The sequence below is a fragment of the Tupaia chinensis genome, unplaced genomic scaffold (genome assembly GCF_000334495.1).
Source record: "Tupaia chinensis unplaced genomic scaffold, TupChi_1.0 Scaffold000207_1, whole genome shotgun sequence".
NCBI lineage: Eukaryota > Metazoa > Chordata > Mammalia > Scandentia > Tupaiidae > Tupaia > Tupaia belangeri.
In genome coordinates this window covers 978,678-1,003,198 of record NW_006159682.1, presented here as the reverse complement: position 1 = coordinate 1,003,198, position 24,521 = coordinate 978,678, and the positions used below count along the sequence as shown (strand labels likewise).

At 51.8% G+C, this 24,521-nt stretch overlaps 1 protein-coding gene across 5 annotated transcripts in view; it reads right to left on the bottom strand.

Moving 5' to 3' along the window:
- Positions 1 to 24,521, bottom strand: part of TTC39A (tetratricopeptide repeat domain 39A) — a 60,664-nt gene that overhangs the window by 20,491 nt on the left and 15,652 nt on the right. Inside the window, exons 1-5 of one of the 5 annotated variants that reach the window (XM_006147246.3) lie at positions 24,254 to 24,403; positions 16,470 to 16,574; positions 4,656 to 4,787; positions 3,325 to 3,401; positions 2,477 to 2,544 (exon numbers count right to left, since the gene is read on the bottom strand). In XM_006147246.3, the coding sequence (XP_006147308.1) occupies positions 2,477 to 2,544; positions 3,325 to 3,401; positions 4,656 to 4,787; positions 16,470 to 16,574; positions 24,254 to 24,276 (405 nt within the window). In that variant the 5' untranslated portion in view covers positions 24,277 to 24,403. Of the gene's footprint in view, positions 1 to 2,476; positions 2,545 to 3,324; positions 3,402 to 4,655; positions 4,788 to 16,469; positions 16,575 to 16,838; positions 16,988 to 23,867; positions 23,955 to 24,253; positions 24,404 to 24,521 lie in introns of those variants that run through there. The other 4 variants (XM_006147247.3, XM_006147250.3, XM_006147248.3 and 1 more) reach the window with 4 other exon arrangements.

Here is a 24,521-nt window from a genome sequence, read left to right as displayed (position 1 = left end):
GAACCAGACCTGCCTGTCCCGTGGCCAGAGAAACCCTCCAGAATGCTCGGGGTTGACCATATCCCTCTTTCCCCACCATGCATGCACCTGGACTATGAACTTGGGGCAAGGCCAGGAGGGGACAGGGTCACTATGCTGGTGACTGGTGCCTCCCTTTAGGTGCCAGGACTGCAGGTGAGGAGAAGGGATATTCATTTTTGTATTGCTGCAGTTTTTACAGCTAACAAATATTTATCACACTTACAATTCGAAGCACCAATACCTACAGCCCCAGCTGGAGACAAGGATGATGGGCACGGCCTGTGGAAGGCACCCTCCAGAAAGTTCACAGCATGTTGTTCACAGAAACCAAGAACTAGAAACCACCACCCAATGCCCATTAGCAGAACAGAGAGCAAACGGGGGCATTTGCATAAGGGAATGTTACGGCCACAGGAGGTCCGGGAGGAAGCAAGTCCTACAGAGCTAGAGGCCTGCGGGCTTTAAGGCCAATGAAAACATGATCGTATGCTGTTCAGACATTCAGACATGGGTAGGAAGATGATCCAACTATTTCTTAAAAGTAGCACGGGGGATGACAAACATGAACTGCTAGGCAGTGGGGGGAGGCAGAAGACAGGGTGAGGAGGAGCTTGGGGGCAGGGGAGTTACCCTGCTGCTCTGCTCCCCTTCTGTGTGGGCTGTGGGGGGGATGTGTTAGTAATAATTTAACAAACAATAAAATGAAATGTCACTCATGGTGCAATTGTTACAGTGAGTCCTAAACTAAGGATTAGGATTTATCCAATTCTAATTCCCTCAGGGCCAAAAATAGAAAAAGAGCTAAAAAGATGAACAGCATTCAATCACTAAAAAAGCTTATGTCAGGGCCAGCAGGTGGCATGGTGGTTAAGGCGCTGGACTCCACATGGCAGACTGCAGTTCAAGTCCAGGATACAGTAGCTTGAAAATCATACCAGGTGCACGTGCGTGTGTGCCCAAAACCCAGAGAGGAGAGTGAAGAAGGGACAGTGGAGTGGTCATCCTCCCTGGAGGGTTGATCTCTCACATTTTCCCTCTCTCTAGCAAGTACATGAGCCCCACGGGGGGGGGGGGGGGGATCAGAAGACAGGGTGAGGAGGAGCTTGGGGGCAGGGGAGTTACCCTGCTGCTCTGCTCCCCTTCTGTGTGGGCTGTGGGGGGGATGTGTTAGTAATAATTTAACAAACAATAAAATGAAATGTCACTCATGGTGCAATTGTTACAGTGAGTCCTAAACTAAGGATTAGGATTTATCCAATTCTAATTCCCTCAGGGCCAAAAATAGAAAAAGAGCTAAAAAGATGAACAGCATTCAATCACTAAAAAAGCTTATGTCAGGGCCAGCAGGTGGCATGGTGGTTAAGGCGCTGGACTCCACATGGCAGACTGCAGTTCAAGTCCAGGATACAGTAGCTTGAAAATCATACCAGGTGCACGTGCGTGTGTGCCCAAAACCCAGAGAGGAGAGTGAAGAAGGGACAGTGGAGTGGTCATCCTCCCTGGAGGGTTGATCTCTCACATTTTCCCTCTCTCTAGCAAGTACATGAGCCCCACAGCGGGGGGGGGAGGCATATGTCCCTCTCCTCCCTGAAACACACATAGGTTCATGGCGATGTTATCACCATCACCCCAGGCTTTCCTGGAAAATCACACAGCGACATGTCTCCTACCTCGCTGTGTGGAGAGGGATCTGGGCTCTGACTTAGACAAGGTTAAGATCCCAGCTCATCACTTGCTTATCATGTGACTTCAGGAAAGTGACTCTTTTCTTCGTTCCCCTTTTGCAGGCCTCTGAGGTAAGGGTTAAATAACGCAGGGCCAGCTGGCGGTGTGCTATTTAAGGTGGCTGGATCCCACATGTCCAACTGTGCTGGTCAAATCCTAGACCTAGCGGCTTGAAAAACCACATATACATGCATGCCAAAAACTTCCGAGAGGAGAACTAGAGAGGGGATTGTGGCATGGCCATCCCTCTAGAGGGTACTTCCTCATGTTCTCACCTTTATCTTTCTGGTGAGCACACATTCCCTGTAATAAAGTAAATAATAAATGCAGATGTGTGTTTAAAAAAGTATCATGTGTGTAAGGTGTGTAAAAACGACATACTTGTATTTCATGCAAAATACTTGGTAATTGTAGGTGCTACCAGTGTTTGTTGAATAACTTGAATGTAAAGCAGTTTTTGTGCTGACGCCTGTCGCCCCCTTGTGATCCCTAACAGGAAAAGCAGCTGTCGGGAGGCAGAGGTAGCCTCCAGGTAAGAGCAGAGCACAGGTGCTGGGGTGTGAGGAGGTAGAACCACCTTCTCCTCACAGAGCCTGGCCAGGGTCAGGAGCGTGGGGGCCACCGAGCCTTGGTGCTCGCCTGGACCCCAAGTGGTCAGGTCACGGCCACAATGGCCCTGCTGGCCGATCTCGTGACGCCCAGCCGACTTGCACAGGTAGGGCGCTCCTACCTGCAGAAAGGTCAGGGCCGCTCTCTGCAGCAGGCACTCCGCATAGCAGACCTCAGCGTGGATCTCCTCTGTGGGGAGAAAACCGAAGCCTATGACTCTAGACAGGAGGTCCCACTTCCTCAGAGGCCAAGGCAGTCTGTGTCAGCACCTCCCTGGCCCCCATCTGTCACCCAGGTTAGGTCCAGAGCTCGCCCCACCATGCACCTTCCTCCCCTTCATCTTCTGCCTTGGTCCACGTCCCCCACCCAGAACGTCAGCATGGCCTTGTTCTCTGCACATCCCTACAGAAGTCGTGTCCCCCTCCACGCCCTCCCACCCCCAGCTGGAATCTTCCAGGGCTCTCAAGGTGGCTAAGGCCATTTTTTCCTGTGTGAGAGAGCCGGATTGTTCCAGGCTGGCTACTGCTGCCTCCAGGGACAGGGCCACATGGGCTACACAGGCCAGACCATCCTGTCACCGCTGTCCACTGCCTTGTCCCAGAGCTTCAGCTACTGAAACCCTCTGAGGCACACAGGCATGAAGGTAACTGGATCCATAACCGAACCGCACACACGGTTCTAAGCACCTTGGCCTGAGAAGCAAAGCCCAGGGCCTTGGGACAGCTTTCCCTTCCCTTCTCTTCCAGGTTCTCAGCTGGTGGTGCTGTCAGCTGAGCGAGTCTCACCACCTCCCCCAGCACCACTTGTCAGAGGGCCCCAGGATGGACCCTCTGAGTCCCACACCTAGACCAGGGCGTGGCCCCCTGTGGGGATAGCTGGGAGGGTAGCTGCCCCTTCCTGCCCCTCCCTGGGCCTGGACCTGGGCCACCTGGGCTCAGTGTGGGTGAGAGGGCGTCCCGGATGCCACACCTTCTGTGAACTGGTCCATAGTGGGGCGGTGCACCAGGCTGCTGAAGGAATCTGTTACGGAAGACTTCCTCCGGTGCCTGGAGGGGAGAGGGTCACTCAGTGAGGGTGACAGACAGGACAAAGGCTCAGGTCACACTCATCTCTGCCCCTTCCCGTCACTCTAGAAAATTCCTAGAAAGGTAGCACTAGAAGAAAGGTAGCACATAAGCTTTGGGGTCAGAGAGAAAATCTGAAATTCTGGCTTTAAAAAAGGTACTTTCCCTCTGTGAGCCTCAGTGTTCTCCCTGGTAAAATGCGGACCATTAACATCTGTACCGATCATGGTGGAGTGTAGAGAGCAGCCCTGTGGCCTGTTCCACCTGTCCCATCCTCAGACTCCTCTCCTTAATTTAGGCCTCTTCATGCAGCCCAGCCTACCCCCTGCCCACCCAGGGCTTGGTGCCGTTCACCCTCTCCCTGCCAGCTGGAGGGAGCGGAGTCTAGAAGGCTCTCCTGCTCAGGACCTGTCGGACTCTGCACTGCCCGCCCCGAGGACACAACCTGGGCTCTTGGCGGCTTCCAGCATGTAGGCCCCTCCCAGCATTCCTCAGACACCTGAGCGCCCGGCAGCCCCCCACACCCAGGGCCTTCTCTTACCTTCCCCAAAGCTGTCACCTCTGCCTCCCCCCACTCCATGCTTCCCTCTGCCCTGGCCACTCCCCATCACCCTTCGGGACCCTGCTCAGGTATCCATCTCCACCAGGAAGGCTTTCCTGCTCTTCTGGCTGGATCCCCACAAGTCCTAGAGCTTTCCCTGCCTCATGCTGGGATCTCACTGGCTGTGCTGATCTCTCTGACCACACTGTGCAGGCACCAGTTCTGATGGTTTTCAGGGTCCCCAGGGCCCAGGACAGGACCTGGCCCAAAGCAATGTGACAAGTGAACCAAGACTCCATTGGTGCACCAGCACTCGGCCCACTGGTCCATTCGCCCCAGCAGGGAGCACAGACTGACACTAATTACGCCCCAGGTCTGGTGTCTTCGTGCAGTCCCCAGGACAACCAGGGCATCTGCTTCATCACACCCACTTTGCAGGTGAGGACAGTTAAGTCCAGAGAGGGGCCTACCCAAGGACAAAGAGTTATTAAGTACAGAGCTAGGGTTCATTTCTCCCAGTCAGGCTGGTCCCCAGAAACTGCCCAGAGACAGGCTCTGACTAGGTTCCCAGGCAGTGCTGGCAGGGACAGCTCCAAGCGCTGTGGACACAACTTCCTTAGCTAAAAGCAGCAGCACCAATACGAAATTTTAGGTGCTGCAAAAGGCCTAGCCCCTGCCCCCACTGTGGCCCCAACCTCTGACAGAGCAACTGTGCCTCCTTCATCATGTTGCCAGCAAGCAGAATGTCCTGAGGGTCAAAGGTCATCATGGCCTGCATCTCCAGGATGGTGGCATATGTCAGCGAGTGGTACATGCTCTCCTTGGTCCTGCGGGAGAGAAAGGACATCGAGAGTGCCCGGTCCTGGAGCTTTGAGGTGACTGGCCCTGTGTGAACTACCCGCAACCCCTCCCATTCTGCAGGGGGAGACAGAGGCCCAGACAGGGAGGTCCATGCCCAAGGTCTGACCCTTCCAGTGCTCTCGAAAGGCCTCAGATCCTGTTCCCAGCTCATCCCCTGCCTGCAAAGTGGCTCTAAGTGATCGTTCAGGTCGGAGGTGGCAGCAGCAAGGCTGCTGAGGACTGAAAGTGGCTTAGCGGCGTGCTGGCCTCCAGCTGCCCACCCATGTGCAGGGCCTGCCTCCTGCCACCCGCCCTCACCTCCAGCAGGCTGGGCCCACGTCCTGTCTGTGAGATCCTCCCCGTTCCCAAGCCCCAGCCTTACCCATCCCCACTGCAGGGAGTTCTCTTCTGGCCACCTATTGCCTCCTCTGGCTGTAGCCCTGCGATCAAACCCTCCACTCCACACGAGCAAGCCCTGCCCGCTGCTCCAACCCTCCTGCTCTGCTCCCGCCCCTACCCTCCACCCTGCCCTGCGACCTGGTCACATTTCCAGACTTTTCTCCAAGAAAGCCCCACTTCCCCTTGCAGTCCTTGGCCCACGCTATTCCCTCAGCTCGAAAGGCCCTTCTCAACCTTCCTATCTCCTGACTCGTCAAATGCCTCCAAGGCCACTGGGAACCAGGGCTCCTCCTCGGGGACCGTGCGTCTGTAACTGCGGCACGGACCACACGTAACTAAGATCAGCACAAGCTCAGCCCTCACCCCAGACTGTGGGTACCTTGAGGACACAGCTCATGTGACACATCTCTGTCCTCAGCAGTGTGTCACAGCTGAGCCAAGATGGCTTCATGAGATTTCTTTGCCTCTGCCTCCCTGCTCCTCCACAGCTTCAAGGCTTTTCAACTAAAGAGTATTTTCTTCTTTTATTACAGACAGAGAGGAAGAGGGAGACAGAGATAGGTATGTCTGACAGGGTCTGACTGCTGGGATCTTCCTGGCCCAGCTTCCTAGTTAGCCAGGACTCCAGGCCTGAGCAAGTGCACCCAGTGTGTTCAGGTTGGCCTGGAACTGGACTGGGCCTCCCGTGTAGCCTCCAGCCTCCCAGGTGGTGGTGTTATGTGGGTGGCACGGCCGGGCCGTCTACTGCTGGGTGATTGGTGGGAGAGGTGAGCATTTAGTCTAACACACAGCAAGGATAGTGGACGAGAAGGAGGGAACAATGCCAGCCCATCTGTATACGGGGTGGGGGTGGGGGGTCACTTAACTTGTCTGAGCCTTGGTTTCTGCTTCTGCAAGACAGGGATGGTAATGCTGGCCTGGCCCTCAGGGGGCAGTCGGTGCTGCCGTGCTTTTCACTCACTTCCTCACAGCCCTGTGTCAGTTCTTTACCAAACTCCTCGGTGCCAGGCTGATGCCAGGAACATCAGAGCTAAGAGTGATGACGAAGGTTTACAGACCATTGTATTGTCCAGTCATGTGACTTCACCCATTTTCCTGCCCTTCTTGTTCACAGAACTAAATGAAGTGGCTTTTTCACTCTGGATGACCCTCAGATGATAGGATCCTTGAGGGTCAAAGGTGTCCGAAGGAAACGAAAGGCTGGTCTGCCCCTTAGCAGCCGGCAGCTATGAGGACACCACCAAGCCGGTGAGGAATGTTTAAGGACAGTGCTTCTAGAAAGGAGGTGCCTGTCGGCAGTGTGGGGCAGAGTCCCTCAGACGTAGTGGGGATCTTGGCTTTGACAGTTGCCAGCTGTGTGACCTGGTACGTCTCCTAGCCTCTTCCAGCCCCGAGTTTCTCCTCCGGAATGAGGACAGTAACCCTTCTCTCCCAGGTCTTTTAGAGTGGCTTAAATAGGATACCCAGGCCAGAGGCCACATCACCAATGTTCAAAACTGTGATCCTTCCCTGCTGGGGCCAATGTTCACTTTCCTGCATAGAAAGTTCCTTGGGGGAGGGTCTTCCCAGGCACGGAGAGACCTGTCCCCTCACCTTCCGCCTCCTAGGCCTCTGCAACTCTCAAGCTCTGCCTCTTCCTGTCCCACTTCAGGCCTGAACCCTAGGACTCAGGCCCAGCTGCCCAGCCCAGTCTAGTGCTGGGCCTAGGAGGAGGGGCAGCCCCACCTGGGAGCTGGCAGACAAAGTAGAATTTCTAGTCTGAAGCCCAAGGCCCTGGCATACATCTGTGGCTGGAATTCTGGCCCCTCCCCAGCCTACCACCTGGAAGCCTCTGACTCTGGGTGTAGAGGTATGACAACTTCCCCAAATCTCAGACACCCCACAAGTTCTTGTTTGTACATATAACATCCAGACCCCTGGGGACAACAGTTTGCTGCCCCTGAGCAGCACTCAGCTCTGCTGCAATGCCCATGGGTCCTGCCTTCTGGGGCCCAGAGCAGCTGTCAAGATGAGGACGGGGCTGGAGGAGTCAGCAGCAGAGCAGGATGTTGGGGCTGGGGACTCTTTGGCCACCAGTGAGTAGCTAACCGCATTGGTCTCAAGCTTTGCTTCCTCTGCTCATACCCAGGCCTGTAAACCATCCTGCCTTGTGCCCTGTCTTCACCATCTGGGCCCCCTTACCCTGACCCAACTACCCCTGCTCCTCCCTGGGGCCCCTTCACCCAGTCCCAGCCTAGGGCCTCACTTCCCAAGGACCGCTCTGGACGAGGCTCTCTATTGGAACACTGGGGCGGCGCCCTGCCACTCCGAGACTCTACTCCTTCATCCTCCACAGAGCTCCTCTTATTCCACCTTCTGGTCTGCTCAGACCCCACCTCATGCCTCCTCTCCAGTCCAAACTGCTTCTAGGAGACTCTGCATGCTCACCTCACACCAGCCTGCCCTCTCCCTCCTGGCACTGCCTCAGTTCTCTACATCCGAGCCAGGCTGAGTGCTCTGTTCCTCAAAGACACCAGGCCTTCATTCCCTACCAGGCCTGTGCACAGGCTGTTCCTTCTGTCTGGGAACACCCTCTCCATCTGGCTCACCCCTTATCACTCTTCCAGGAAGCCTTCCAGGGCTAGCTTCATGAGTGTGTGATCTGTGCAGCTGCACAGGGCCCCAAACCTGAAAGTCCCATGCTGGGACCAGCAGATGGCATAATGGTTACGTCACTGGACTCACATGTAGTTGACCGCAGTTCGAGTCAAGGACCCAGCGGCTTGGAACTTAAATGGGTGCCTGTATGTGCATGCCCAAAATCCCAGGTGGAGAATGGAGGAGAAGGGACTGCAGCGTGATCATCCCCTCCGGGTGGTGATTTCTCACTTTTCTGTCTTTATGGCGAGCACCCATGCCCTATAGTAAAATCTCTCTCTTAAAAAAAAAAAAAAAAAAAAAAAAAGCCCCTTGTTTGGTTTAATTTTCTGCTGTCACTATCTTACAATTTTGAATAACTTTTTTTTTTGAGAGGTTTTTCACTATAGGGCGCATGCGCTCGCCAGACAGACAGAGAGAGACGGAGAGACAAAAAACGAGAAATCATCCCCCAGAGGGGATGGCCACGCCACAATCCCTTCTCCATTTTCCTCTTGGGATCTTGGGCACACATGCACATGCGCCTGGCATGGGTTTTAAGCCACCAGGTCTGGGACGCGAACCGCAGTCAACTACGTGGGAGTCCAGCAACATAGCCATTACGCTAACTGCTGGTTCCCACAATTTTGAATAACTTTTGAACAAACAATGCTGCATTTTTATTTTGCAATGGGCCCTGTAAATTAGGTGGCGGGACCAAAAGTCTTCCTGACCAGTTGTTTCCCACAGGAGTCGCATTCCTGTGTAGCTCTCAGCGCCCCGATCGCTTGTGTCACTGTTTTCCTGCTAGACCCTGAGAACAGCCCACATTTTGCTCCGTACTGCGGCCCCAGCACCCAGACCCCACAGGCCACAAGGCCATTCGTGAGCTGCCACCGGATGAACCAGTGACAGCTGCTTGCCCCATTCCCGTCATCTGGGCTCACATCATCATTGCCCAGAACATCGTAACCCAGAGCGCTTTGCTCTGGAGTCTTATAGGGTGCCCCCTAACCCCCACTCACCCACCCCCCTGCTGCCCTACGGTTTCCCAGCCCTCCTACTCTCACTCACTCTTCTGGCTGCCCCGTCCTCCCACCTCCAGCCTGTCCTCTTCTCCTGATCCTCTAGTGGCCTCTCAGACCACCACCTTGATGCTAAGCCTTCTGACCTTGGGCCCAGCCCAGTCAGAGCCCCCCTCCAGAGCCACATGGCTGCCCTGTTCTCCATTGAGCAGTGCCCCCACATACACTGGCACATCCTGAGCCAGCCTTCCAGCCTCAGCCAGGACAGTCTACTCCCCAGACACACCCGACCCCTCTCCTTGTTGTCTCCGAATGCCTCCTGGCCCCACGGCCTCTTCCCACAGAGAAATTCCAGGACATGGGGAGGGGGCACACCTGAACTCCCCGCACGCACTCACCTCCACACACCCTTTTCTACCCCTGTGCACCTCTGTAGTGGGGAAAGCAGGCGTGAGGCACCTGTCCCAGGTCAACGCCTCCACCCTCCCTGGGACCCAAGACAGAGTGGCTCGGGGAGCCGTGGGGCTGGAAATGAACCCTTCTGTGCTGCTTCTCCACCTAAGTCACTCACTCCTCAAGAAAACCAACCGAATGAGCCATGTTCCAGAGACCGTGCTTAGGCACAGACCAGGCTGAGTAAACTGACTTGGCTCTCAGAAGTCATAGAAAGCAAATGCCAAGGCATGGGCAGGGGGCATGGCAAGCCCAGTTACCTCCTCGAGGGGAAAGAGGGACAGCGTCCCCCACTGCGCAGGGTTAGGTTAGAGCCAGGGAGACAAGGTGCGTACCATGGCGAGCAGGGAAGAAAAGTGGACCCATACCTTCTGACTCTTAAATGGCTGCAGATGTGGAGGGGAGGCTGTCTTTTAGTCAGATTTGTTTTCTCTAGATCTTTGGTTCTCAATGGAGGCGACAAGGTACTTTTGTCCCCAGTTCCCAGGATGACAACATTTGGCAATTTCTTCTTTTTTTTTTTTTTGGAGAGATTTTCACTGTAGGGCGCGTGCGCTCGCCAGACAGACAGAGAGAGACATAGAGACAGAAAGCGAGAAATCACCCCCCAGGGGGGATGGTCACGCCGCAATCCCTTCTCCTCCATTCTCCTCTCGGGATCTTGGGCACGCACGCACACGCGCCCGGCGTGAGTTTTAAGCCACCGGGTCCGGGACACGAACCGCGGTCGACTACGTGGGAATCCAGCGACATAGCCATTACGCTAACTGCTGGTTCCCAACATTTGGCAATTTCTAAAAACAGTTTTTCAGTTGTCAGAAAAGTGTGTGTGTGGGGGGGGGCGGTGATTCAACTTCCCAGGGCCATCTGGCACTTTGGAGAGACTTTTTTTGGGGAGATTTTTGCTACAGGGTGCATGCGCTCACCAGAAAGAGGGAGACAGAGAGACAGAGAGATAGAAAGCGAGAAATCACCCCCAGCGGGATGGCCACGCCACAATCTCCTTCATTCTCCTCTCGGGATCTTGGGCACACACCCATGTGCCCGGCGTGAGTTTAAGCCATTGGGTCCGGGACTCGAACCACAGTCGACTATATGGGAGTCCAGTGACATAGACATTAACCAACTGCTGGTCCCATGGAGAGACATTTTTTTTTAAATGATTTATTTAACTTGACTTATTTATTATTATTATTTTCCAATTTGTTACAGGGCATGAGCGTTCACCAGAGACAGGGAGAGAGTGAGAGAGGGAGAAGTGAGCAAGCCCTCATGGTCGGCATTCGAATCACGGCTGACCACTTGGGAGTCCAGTGCCTCAACCACCATGCCACATGCTGGGCCCAGAGAGACATTTTTGGTTGTCATAAGACGGGTGGAGGATGCATGCTAGTGACACTCCTATTTGGAGGAGAGCTCTCACACTCAAGAAGGAAGGACAGGGCCTTTCCCGGAATAGGGCAAGGGCTAAGAGAAAGCAGCTACACGGCTTCGCATGTCGGGTGACAGGCAAGCTCGGAGGAAGCAGGTTTCTCTGGATTGCTTCTGTCAGAATGAGGCGTTCCTCTTGGGGACCTGAGAGTTGCAGAACCCCTGCCCTCCCGAGGAGGTGGAAGCCGAGGCAGACCCTCAACATGAAGGAGCTAGGGAAAAGCCCTCTCAGAGCCTTGGTGGCAGAGCTTGAAGGCTTGGGCACAGCCAGAGCATGCAGCGCTCAGAATATCCTCTGGGCTCTGAATCCCTTCTGGTGGCCCCCAGGCTGCAGGACAGCTGGGGACGGACTGTGCGTGGGCTGGCTTAGCCAGGCTCAGGGGATGAGGGAAATGCCAGTGTCTGTGACTGGGGTGCAATGAGAGGCCGAGCAGCTATGCTTCTGGCAGCCAGTTTCCAAGGCGGGAGGGGCTAAGAAAGGGAGCCTGGATTTCAATGATGGAGTGGGATGGGGCTCAGCCTGTCTCAGATCATGGCCATATCTTGCTGCAGACCCTGGTCTACCCAACTCTGCCCTTCTTCAAGTCCAGATCCCCTCAGAGGGTGGGAGTACAGAGTGGGGACTGCCAGAGGGACTCATTCTGAGCATCACGCCCTGCAGGCTGGGCCACTGACTCAGACAGGAACGATGGGCAAGTCAAGTCTAGAGAAATGAACAGGACAGGCTTGGAGTCTTAGAGAAACCTGTCCCCACGCCTTGGCCTTTGCTCTGCTTGGGACTGGGGGAACCAGGGATGGCGGTGCAGGGGACAACCTAGAGCTGACAGGAGGGGCACTAAGGGCAGGAGGCAGTGGATATGACGGGACTCCTGGCCCCACGGTCTCCCAGATTAGAATTCAGGCAGGCCGTTCCCCGTCAAGGCCTAGAAATGGAGACTGTCTCTGGAGAAGCCGAACCGCTCCAGATGCTGACATCTGGGGGCCAGATCCCTGCCCTGCTGGATCGTCCCATAGCCAACCCCCCAACTACAAGTCTGTTTTGCATGAACTTGCCAGCTGGCCTCTGAGTGAACTCATTTTAAAATATGATCAGAAGACAGCCTGGGATCATCACATATTCAAGGAAAGCCCCCATGAGAAGAGGATTCTCACCATTAAACAGAAACAGAAACCTGGAGAAAGCAAGTTATGCAGGGAAAAAACTAAAACAGACACTGTTCTGTGTGAATAGCAATAATAATATATACTTATTAGAGAGCCTACCACATGCCCAGCCCTGTCCCAAGGGCCTCATATTCCAAATCTAGATATAAAGGAGACAGTTCCTCCATGAACGAAGAATAAGATGACACAGGGAAGAAAGGGCATTCAGATAGCAAAAGTGCATACTAGGAAACTTGTCATGTGATTACAGAGGGTGTAGTGCTGACAGAAATAAAGAACAGTCCACCCAGCTAGTGGTGTGGTGGTTAAGGCAGCTGGATCCCACATGGCTGAGTGGTTTGAATCTTGGACCTGGCAGCTTGAAAGAACAAAACAAAACCAAAACCAAAAAATGCTGGGCATGTGTATGTGCCCAAAAATCCCAAAAGGAGAGGAAGGAGAAAAGATTGCAGAGTGTCCATTGCCCTGGGCAGTGCTTTCTCACTTTCTCTCTCTGTCTGGTGAGTGCATGTACCCTACAGTAAAAACTAAAAAGAGAAATAAAAAGTTAATAGAAAAATTTCATGATAAGGCTGAGGAAATCTCCCAAAAATCAGAGGAAAAATAAAGAAATGTAATAAAAAGAGGAAAGATTGGGACCAGCAATTGGCGTAATGGCTATGTCACTGGACTCCCATCTAGTTGACCGCAGTCTGAGTCCCGGACCCGGTGGCTTAAACTCACACTGGACGCATGTGTGTGTGTGACCAAGATTCTGAGAGGAAAATGGAGGAGAAGGGACTGCGCGTGGCCATCCCCCCCTGGGGGGGTGATTTCTCGCTTTGTCCCTGTCTTTCTGGTGAGCCCGCGTGCCCTATAGGAAAAACCTCTCAACAAAACAAAACAAAACTAAAACTAAAAAAAAAAAAAAATAGGAGGAAAGCTAAGGGGCTTTAAAAAAGATTGATCCAAAAAAAGAAGAAGATTGATCCAGGAAGTCCAATACCTGACTTAGAGGAAGTCCAGGAAGGGGAAACGAAGATGGAGGGAGGGTATAAGAAAATCTCCTAGAATGGAGAGTCTCCATGTCAAAATGCAGCATACAAAAGTCTTCATTCCAGCACATGACTGTGGAATTCCACATTCGTAGTGTGGAAGGCCGCATATTAGATCTTACACATGAACAACTGTTTGTCCATTTTTGTTTCCTTACGCTAACATGGCTGTCTGCTTCTGTAAACCTGCTTGTTCTTCCCATGAGAAAATAGCTCGTGCTAGCCGTACAGAAAACTGTATCCTGGACGACATCCTGTACCTGCTACTGTCTTTGCTAACCAGCCCGAAACCCTTTTGTTTAGCAGTGTAACTGCTTGCATGGAAACCCCACTCCCCTCAGAAATAATTAACCTGCTTGATTCAGCTTCTGTATCTGCTTACATAGAAACCCCTAGTAACTGACCCCCTATAGAAAAACTACTCAAACCTCAGTCGGGGATGCAGTTCTGACTCTCAGTGGCCCCCATCCCCCAAACCCGAGCCTCAGACTGTAGTCGCTGACCAGCTAATAAAGACTCCCTTTAACCTTAATCTGGCATTGGTGGTAGTTCATTCGGTGGCACTCTACGACGGTAGGAATAAAAACAAAGATCCTAAACATTTCCAGAGAAGGAATAGATACAAAATAAGAAGAAAAAAGTTAATCTCGTGGAAGTAGAGAATCGAATGGAGATTACCATAGGCTGGAAAGGGAAGTGAGGGGGTCAAGGAGAGATTGGTTAATGGGTACAGATTATAATTAGGTGGAAAAAACATGCTCTAGTGTTCTTTTCTTTTATGTGTTGTTACTATAATTTTTTATTTGACCAGAGAGTGAGAAAGGGGAAGTGAGAAAGCGAGCCGTCAGGTCTGGGACTGGAACCGGGAGTCCAGTGCCTTAACCAGCACAGCACCCGCTAGCCCCTGTCCCAGTGTTCTATAGCACAACAGGGTGACTACAGGTGATAATTTATTATATATTTTAAAATATCTTAAAGAGAGGGATTTGAATATTTCCAACACCAGGAAGTTACAGAGATAACCGGGCCAGCAGTTGGCATGGTGGTTAAGGCACTGGATTCCCACATGTCTGACTGTGGTTTGAGTCTTGGACCCATGTCTTGAAAATCATGCCAGGTCCATGTGTGTGAGTGCCCAAAATCCTGAGAGGAGAATAGAGGAGAAGAGATTGTGGCGTGGCCATCCTCCTGCAGGGTGATTTCTTACTTTCCTTCTCTCTCTCTGTCTCTCTCTAGCAAGTGCACATGCCTTATGGCAAAACCCTAAAATAATCAAATAAATTTTGTTTTAATTAAAGTTTTTACAGTTACAGAAGATGCTAGAAAATAAAGGAGAAATGCTTCCAAAATTCTGAGTGAAAAAACAATATTAATGTGGGTGGGCTCTGTCGCCTGGTGGTCAAAGCTGCTGGATCCCACATGGTCAACCCCACAGTTCAAGTCCTGGACCAGGTGGCCTGAAAAACATGCCAGTGCATGGTATGCATGCCCAAAATCCTGAAAGGAAATTGAGGTGGAGAAAGGGATGTGACCATACCCTGTGGTGGGTGCTTTCTCCTCTCTCCCTCTCTCTCTCTCTGGTATGTGTACATGCCCTCTAACTAGATAGGTAGATAGATAAATATTGATACATAGATGTAGATTTATCTATTTATTTTTCCCCACACAACTGTTTCTTTGGAAATTTCTACAATACATGCTCTGGTAAAGTGAGAGAGGAGACAAAAGAAAAAGAGCCGGGACTCATGAAATAGGAGAGAAGCAGGGGAGACAGCTAGGAGGTGGCCAGTGGGCAGGTTTCCAGGAAAGGGAGGGACTGAGAGCTGATACATTTGAGCATTTGGGGAATAAGTGGACAGGAAGATCTGATGGAACGCTATAACTAATTAAGGATAAAGTGACAGCAAACTAGAGAAATGAAAAACGTGACAATTATACGGGACCAGCAGTTAGCGTAATGGCTATGTCGCTGGACTCCCATGTAGTCGACCGCAGTTTGAGTTCCAGACCCGGTGGCTTAAACTCACGCCAGGCATGTGTGCATGTGTGCCCAGGATCCCGAGAGGAGAATGGAGGAGAAGGGATTGCGGTGTGGCCATCCCCCCTGGGGGGTGAAGTCTCACTTTCTGTCTCTGTCTCTGTCTGTCTGGTGAGCACACATGCCCTATAGCAAAAACCTCTCCAAAAAAAAAAATAATAATAATAATAAAAAAAAAAACAGAAAAAAAAGAAAAAAACGTGACAATTATTAATTTTAGAAAGGAAACAGATCTGATGCATGACTTGTCCCTGCGATGAGCATTTAATTACAAAGTTAGAGTAATGTAGACATGGGGCGTAGATTTAGCCCATGTGATATAATGATAAGAGGGGGATGAGGAAGGGAGCTGGGGCAGAGGCATTAGAAAGTTAAATTCTACCAGTAGATGTTTAGAAGGGATAAACTGAGGCCAGCCGGTGGTGTGCTGGTTAAGGCAGCTAGGTCCCACTTGGTTGACGGTGCAGTTATAGGCCTGGGCCCAGTGGCTTGAAAAACATACCAGGTGCATGTCTGTACGTGCCCAAAATCCTGAGAGGAGAACGGAGAAGAAGGGATTGCCACCTGGTCATCACCCTGGGGGTGATTTCTCACTTTCTCTCTCTCTCTCCCTCTTCCTCTCTCTTTTTCTTTCCCCAGCAAGTGCATGTACCCTATAGCAACGTAAAAATAAAAAAGGCAATATGTGTAAAAGGGGTAAATTTAAAAAAGTATTGCCAGAGGACATATGTGCTCACCAGAGAGAGACAGCGAGGGAGGGAAGGAGAAAAATGAGACACGGATGAGACAGAGGAAAAGAGAAAGCACCCGTAAGTGGGGCAGTCTTGCTGCAATCCCTTCTCCACTTCTCCATCTATTGAGATCTCGGGCACACACATGCCCCTGGTGTGTTTTTCAACCCATTAGGGCCTGGATTCGAACCACGATCAGCCATGTGGGATCTAGTTCCTCATACACAGAGCTTAACTGTTGCACTACAGCCCCAAAAGGGGTAGATTTTATTAATGTGAATTATATCTCAGTTTTAAAACCTGAAAAAACAAAAAGTGGTAAGTAAAGAAAAATCAGTGTAAGTGTATTATTTAGAAATCTTCACAAGAGGAACTGGCTGAACGAGTAACCCTCATTATTACCCTAAAATGCTGAGTAAAGTGACAACTCACAGCTTCAGTTCTCTGGGGCAAAATGAACAAAGGAGAGGGGGAACCCCAAGTGGATTCAGTGGGAACAAGAAATCAAAGTGCAAGCAAGCCTCAGGGACCTGAGACAGAGACAGAAGAAGTCACGGGTCCTTGGAGAGGGCCTGCCTCAGGGCTGTAGGATGGGGAGCCTGAACCATTTCCATGGAACTTCTCAGGGGTCATAGTGACTCAGAGAGCTGAAGGCATTCAGTCACACAGGGTTCCTCTTGCACAAGACCTCTGGTTCCTCACAGCCCAACACGCCCATCCCTGTACACACATTTGCATGCTCCCATACCCTGTCCCCCAACACTGGCTTAGGCCTCACCTGGGCTTGAGGTAGCTGAGTGCTTCTGAGAACTGGTTGGTGAGGAAGAGGTCCAGGGCGGTCATACACTGGTCCAGGGCCTCATGGAGGCTGTTCACGGGGGTCCTGAGGGAGAGACATGGGGTGACCCTGGGGCCCACAGGCCCCTCCTTCCAGGGCCCACTCAACCTCTCTGGTCGGCCCTGGGTGCCTGTCAGAAGCTCCTTCAGGATGCCCACTCCACATGGGAACACAGAGATAATTTGGATCCACCTCTTGGTGTCCCCAAGGGTGGGAGGAGCAGAAGAGGGTGTCATCTGAGATCTGATGGAGGGGACAGAGACACCATGGATAAGGAGCAAGGAGGCCTTCAAAACAGATTTATCTTACCCTCCACGAGGGTGAAGGGAGTCTTTGTGGCCCTTCTGACCCATTGGGCTTTGCTGCCCCCCCAGGGGGCACAGCCCACCCACCAAATCCCACTTCAGTCCCTCTCTCTCCCTCCTTCTCCAGATCTCCTGCCCCCAGACCCGTACTCTAGAACTCAGACCCTGTCACAATGAGCTGCGGGGCACCCAGGGCCTTTCATACTCAAGTGACACCTTCCAGTGGCACCTCCAATACATCTGTCCCCCTCCCAGTCTTTAGTTTCTCTATAGCTCTTACCGCTCTCTGACGTAGAAGATTAAGTATGGACTTTTGTGTCCACTGTCTGTCTCCCTCACTGACATAGAAGCTCTCAGAAGGTAGGAATCTTCTACTCCTCTCTTTCCTGTAGACTTTTTTTTTTTAAGTTTATTTTTTCCATGAGTGACAGAAACGCACAGAACAAAACAGCACCTCTAACAGGGCCTTGATGCTGCAACCCACTGCCAACCTCCAGCCAGCCAGGGTCAGGGACACGGGGCATTTGGAGTATAGAGGGAGGTCTCTGGATTTGAACCAGAACCTGCCCATGTAGATCGGCCTCCCAGTGTCACTTTTTACTGCTGAGCCACCACCATCAGGCCCAATCTTTATTTTTTAAATTAGATTTATTCATTCCTTTATTTTAATTTGATCAGAGAGACAGAGAGGCAGAGAGAGAAAAAAAGAAGAGAGAGAAAGTGAGAAGGCAAGCCGTCAGATCTAGGACATGAACCGTGATCGGCCATGAAGTTTATTTTTTCCATGAGTGACAGAAACGCACAGAAAAAAACAGCACCTCTAACAGGGCCTTGATGCTGCAACCCACTGCCAACCTCCAGCCAGCCAGGGTCAGGGACACGGGGCATTTGGAGTATAGAGGGAGGTCTCTGGATTTGAACCAGAACCTGCCCATGTAGATCGGCCTCCCAGTGTCACTTTTTACTGCTGAGCCACCACCATCAGGCCCAATCTTTATTTTTTAAATTAGATTTATTCATTCCTTTATTTTAATTTGATCAGAGAGACAGAGAGGCAGAGAGAGAAAAAAAGAAGAGAGAGAAAGTGAGAAGGCAAGCCGTCAGATCTAGGACATGAACCGTGATCGGCCATGTGGGAGTGTATAGCACCTTAACCACCACACCACCTGCTGGTCCCCAGGCCCAATCTTTTTTATTCTATACTTCATTTCTCTTGAAAATTGTGGGGGGGGAGGGGGAGGGATTGGGGTGTGGCCATCCCCCCTTGGGGGGTGATTTCTCACTTTCTCTCTCACTACCTCTCTCACTATCTCACTCGCTCTCTCTCTCTCTCTCTCTCCCCCCCCCCTCTCCAGTGAGCATATGCGCCCTAAGGCAAAAACCTCTTAAAAAAAATCTGTGTGGTTATTTGGGGTAGTATTTTACTGTTTCAAGTCCATCTGCACACATTTTAAATGCAATTATTTTTATTCTATCTCTCACAATGCTAGCAGTTTAGGCTCTGGGGGAACCTAATTTGCTCTTTGTTGTTGTGAGTGTCTGTCATTCACAGCGGCTTATTTCTTTGCATGTTTTGTAATTTTATCAAGCTTGTGTTTGACCCCAAAGGGACCTTGGGAGGATGCGTTCTTCCAGAAAAGGAGCCTCAGCCAGGTCCCCTGGTCTACTACACTGAGATCACTTAGGTTACTCTTAAAAAATTCACTATAGGGCATACTTGCTGGAGAGGGGCAGAGACACAGAGAGGGAGGGAGAGAGAGAGAGAAAGTGAGAAAGCACCCCCAGGAGGACAGCCACACTGCAGTCCCTTCTCCTCCAGTCTCCCCCAAGGGTTTGGGCACATGCACACACACACCCAGTGCTTTGTGGGGTTTTTTTTTTTGTTTTTTTTCAAGCTGCCAGGCCAGGATTTAAACCATATGGAATCCAGCCACTTTAACTAGCATGCCACCAACTGGCCCTAAAGTTACTCCTTTAGTTACTCTTTTAGTTCCAAGAGCACAAAGGTAATGTGCATTCAAATCCAAGATTCTTGTGAGGGAAAACCAGCATTTACACTTTTCTAGGGAACCTTTTTTTCTCACTGGAACTACTATACGGTCTCCTTTGGCTGAGGCTGTCGCCCTGGCAGGATCCCAGATTTACATGTGGGGGAGAGGGCTAACTCCCAGCTTCCCACCAGATGGCATAATGGTTATGCCACTGGATCCCACTTAGTCTACCGCAGTTTGAGTCCTGGACCTGGCAGCTTGAAAAACACTGTGGGCCCATATGCATGCGTGTCCAAAATCCTGAGAGGAGAATGGAAGAGAAGGGATTGTGGCATGTCCATCCCCCCGGGAGGTATTTCTTGCTTTCTGTCTCTCTGTCTCTCCAGCAAAAGCATATGCCCTAGAGCAAAAAGTCTCTCTCAAAAACAAAACAAAACAAGAAACCATGGGCTGACCCCATGACCTAGTGGTTACAGGGAACTGGATCCCACATGTCCAAACATGGAGAATTGGAGGAAAAGTACTACAGTGTGACCATGCCCCCTTTGGGGGTGCTTTCTCTCCCTTCCCCCTCTTTCTGGCAAGTGTGTGCCCTTTGATAATTAAAAACAAAAACAACAAAATCTGACCCTGTCACTTCTGGACTTAACAATCCTTCACATGTCTGCTTCCCTTTGTGCTCAGGACACAGCCTAGTGACTGGTGCTCAGTCCACTCATCACTGAAGAAACCACCGAAGAGGCACTTACTGTTTTAGGTGTTCAACTAGCATTCTCTCCTCGAACCCTCAAAATGTCCCATGAAATGAGAGCATTACTCTCACCGCAGAAGGGGAAACTGAGGCACAGAGGAGAGGTGATTTGGCCAAGGCCACAATCCCAACTATGGGTTCCAACCATTTTTTTTTCTTTTCTTTTTGTTAATTTTTTTTTTTTTTAGAGGTTTTTCTTATAGGGCGTGTGTGTTCACCAGAGAGACAGAGAGAGACAGAAAACAAGAAATCACCTCCCTGGACATGGCCACGCCACAATCACTTCTCCTCCTTTCTCCTCTCTTGGCCACGCACATATACACATGTGCCTGGTGTGAGTTTAAACCACCAGGTCCAGGACTCAAACTGCGGTCAGCTACATGAGAGTCCAGCGACATAGCCATTATACCAACTGCTGGTCCCAATTCAAACCATTTCTGCCTGAGCCAGTGCCCATCAGCTCACCCCAGGGAGTCAAGCTCATTGCCATGGCTTATGCCACCTCTAAACAATTCCAGAGCCAAAAGCCTGCCTCCCATGTCTGCCCACTGGGTCTACCAGGACGAAAGCCACAGCCTGCTGGCAGACGGTGGGGAGGTGCACATCCCTTCCCTCCCAGCCCCAGCACCTCTTCTGCTTAGCTGGAGAGAGGTGGGTCTGCACTGACTCCCCCCGGACTGGAGCAGGCCTGGGCTGATTTCTTCCTGCCTTCCTCCCACAAACACTCACAGATCTCCTGTTCTGGGCCAGGCCTGGGGCAGGCTCTGGAGAGAGACTGGACACAGACCTGGGCCTGCCCAGAGGAGCTCGCTGTCTAGGGAAGGATCAGGGCCATGATCACAGGGACCTCTAGGAGCTGGAAAGGCCCAGAAGAGGCCCCTAAGCCAGGCTGGGACACTCAAGGAAGTTGTCTGGAGAAGATAGCGCTGACTGGAGGACGAAATGGAGAAAGAAGTCTGGGAAGGGGAAATAGTGCATGAAAAACTGGAGATGGGACACCACAGCCAGGGCACAGGCAGTCTGGGGAAACAGGAAGAAGAGGCCTGGAAAGCCTGCTAAATGGGGAGGGAGGAGGGGCTTCCTGGGAGCTTAGGCCCCATGTGTTTGTTTTTCTTTTTCCTTTCTCTTTTGAGAGATTTTTGCCATAGGGCACATATGGACACCAGAGACAGAGAGAAAAAGAGACAGAAAGTGAGAAATCACCTTCTGGGAGAATGGCCAGGCTGTAATTCCTTCTCCTCCAGTATCCATGTGGGATTTGGGGCATGCATGCACATGTGCCCAGCTTAAGTTTTAAGTGGCTGGGTCTGGGACTCAAACCATGGTCGACAAAGTGGGAGTCCAGCAACGTAACCACTGTGCCATCTCCTGGTCCCAGCTCCATGCATCTTATTAATGGCAGTAATAACCACCCATCCCTATCCAGAGAACATGCTGCAGGTTATCTGAATCCAGACTGCAGTCTCACTCAACCCTCCTCCCAGCAGCAGCTCTTATGGGCATGGATGATGGGGAGGTGGAGGCAGGATCCTGGGAGAGGTCAGCAATACCTTCCACACAGGCAAGCGCACCAAACCTGTCCCCTCCCCTGGCTGTGACTGAGGCCCCCAATTCTCCACAGGCTGTCCTTGTGTCTTCAAGGCCTTTCTGCTCCAGAGTATCTTGGTGGCCCAGGGGACAAATATTCCTGTGGTGATGGCGGCCTCTCCACTGTGCCTTGGGGAAGCCAAGGGGGCGGAGGAGCAGGCATGGAGGCACCAGTGGGACGGAGCACGGAGGAGGAGGATGACTGACCAGGGGCTCTGGCAGAGTGGTGAGGCTCTCCGATTCAGAGTCCACCCACACACGAGGCCCAGATGACAAAGGGTTGCAGGGGTAACGCATCAGGCAGCCTGGAACTGCCCCACTATCCCCCTCCTCATCACTTCCTAAAGCAGACTGCTTAGATCGCTACCCTCCCACCTGGGAAGCAGGCCCCAAACCCGCCTAGCCTTGCCCAGGCAGGGAGAGGTGGGTGCGAGGGACAGAACAAAGCCTTTCAGAGCAGATCCTAGTCAGAGCTGACTTTTAAGGCCTGCTCCACCATTCTGGGGGAGTTTTGCCTCAAAAAGCAAAGTAACATGCCCACTGGGATCAGTCACTTCCAAAATGGCCTTTCTAAATTGCAAACATAAGTGTGATTCTGGTTCCAGAGGCCCCCTAACCTGCATGTTAAGCAAGTACCATGTGACATGGAATGAGCTGCATAACCTAGCGCAGTGTGGCCTTTGAGAGCTTTGAAAGCAGACACCCTGGACTCAGCTTCAGCTCAGCAATGACTTACTGAATAACCTTGGGAAAGTTCTTTTTGTTTTTTGGGTTTTTTTGGAGAGGTTTTCGCTATAGGGCGCGTGCACTCGCCAGACAGACAGAGAGACAGAGAGACAGAAAGCGAGAAATCACCCCCCGGGGGGATGGTCACGCTGCAATCCCTTCTCCTCTATTCTCCTCTCGGGATCTTGGGCACGCACGCACACGCGCCCGGCGTGAGTTTAAGCCACCGCGTCCGGGACGTGAACTGCGGTCGACTACGTGGGAGTCCAGCGACATAGCCATTACACTAACTACCAGTTCCCGGGAAAGTTCTTTAATTCTGTGTCCCTTGGTTTCCTCGTGTAAAACACAAAACGAAGTACTCGGAAAATGTTAGTGATTATTATAGTTTCTAATATTCTACTTTACCACCATTTCTTTAATTGAGTTGGACTAATTTTATAGTGAAACTAAATAACTTTGAAAGATTGAGGCGCAGGGCCGACAGCTGTCACAGTTGGCTGACCACAGTTCGAGTCCCAGACCTGGCAGCTTACTTTCTCACTTTCTCTTTCTGTCTCTGATCAAATTCAAAATATAATAAATAAAATGAAATAAATATTTTTTTAAAAAAAGATTGAGGCACATGTCCCAAAACCCAGGGATTCCACGACAAGGGAGAGCCACAGAAAAACACTTGCCTTTAAGTGCCCAGGATACCACACAAGAACATTGGCTTTTCAATAGTGAGACACTGGGAACCCCCTCAGCGTTCACTAATAAATAATAAATAAATGAGGGCTCCACACAGGGTGGCATATCACACATCAGGGCAAGAGGGGACCCAAGCTGCAGGATCAAGACAGCTAAATCTGAGACCCGATGCTGTGTGAGCAATTCCAAGTTGTAGAATGACACATGCTGTGAACTCCATTTATACACAACTTTAAAGAACCCCATATCTTTAGACTTACACTCAGCAAGAAAATTAAAGACAGAGAAATGATAAATTCAGGATGGGAATTATCTCTGGAGAGGGACGGAGGGAAGAGGGGCTTCAATAGTCTCTACCATGGTTTCTCTTTTTGTTAAGCTTTTGCTATAGGGGACACATGCTCAGAGACAGAGACAGAGAGAGAAGGAAAGTAAGAAAGCACCCCACACAGGGAATGGCCACACCACAATCCCTTCTGCTCCATTCTCCTTGCAGGAGCTTGGGCACTTGCACACACAAGCCTGGAGAGTTTTCGAGCCATTTGACCTGGGACTCGAACTGTGCAGTCAGCCATGTGGGATCTAGCACCTTAACCACCATGCCACTGGCTGGCCCCCTCCATGGCTTATTTCTTAAAAAGAATATAAAAGGTCCAGCTGCAGTGGATGACCCGGATGACACTGACTAGGACCAGCGGCAGATGGACCCATGTGGCCTCAGAAAAGAGTGGGATCTCCGAGTCGTGCAGGGAGGCAGGTGTGGTTCAGTGTGAGGAACTGCCCATGCTAGAGACACAGCCGCTGCCCTGGAGGCCCAGAGCAGGCCTAGCAGGGTCAGGGGTGTACAGGGCACTCAGCCCCATCCAGTGATAAGGAGAAATGTGCTTTCAGTCCAGGAGCCTAGAGGGTGCCCCTCAGGGCTGGGAAGAAGGAACTAACCGAGCTCCAGATTTACAAAGACCAGAACAGGAAGGGAGCAGTCAGCCCAGCCTCCCTGTATTTTCCAAAGAAGAGACCAGAAGTCTAAGGAGGATAAAGGACTTGGCCAAAGTCATACAGCAAAAATCATGAAAGCAAAAGTCAGCAGGTACCCTGGCCCAGGTCATGGTGTCCCCCAGCTTCCAACCCTCAGCCCAGGGCTACACACAGGCCCTGTGGAGCCTCCCAGCTGCTGACTGGCACCAGCCTCTCTCACTTTCCTGTTCAAGTGTCAGGTCTCAGGCCCTTGGCAAATATTGGCACTGGTGGTGAGGCTCCGGCAGGGCGGACACCCCTCCCAGCTCACCTGGGCCGGATCTCTACCCAGCAACCACCCCAGGGTCACGGTGCCCAGCAACGCCCACTCCCCACCGGGGCCCAGCAGAGCAGAGAGTTGCTGAACCAACTGGGGCAGTTAACAGCTGTCACTGCTACAGGACAGAGGGTCTCGCAGGGTTCCTCAGTGACGTGGGGCAGGGTTGGGCAGGAGCGCCTGGTTGATAGTGACACCGCCCACTTTTACTATTGGGTTCCTGCTGCACCCAGAGAGCCCAGCTGGACCATGCCTTAGCCTTGAAGGTCCCCAGTATCCCTGAAGCGGATGCAGGGGGCTCGACCATCAGATAAGAACTGGGTTCAAATCCCAGAGCAACTCCTTCCACCCGCGTGACCGAAAGAAATCAAGTCACTTACGAACTGTGCCTGAGTTTCCTCATCTGTAATGGGGGTGGGTGACAACAGGGCCCACCCCACAGGTGTAAGGGCTCCGAGGCAGGAGGCAGGCGGCTCTGACTGTGGTGGCTGTGACTACAGCTTCCTGAGAAAGTTGGGACTCAGCGGGGGAGTGACCGCCCAGGGTCCCGGCGCCTCCGCTCTGCCCTCCCGGGGCGTTTCTGCGACCCTCTTCCCGGCCCGCGGCTGCGGTGGCGGCGGCACCCGGAGGCCTGGCAGGGGGCTGGAA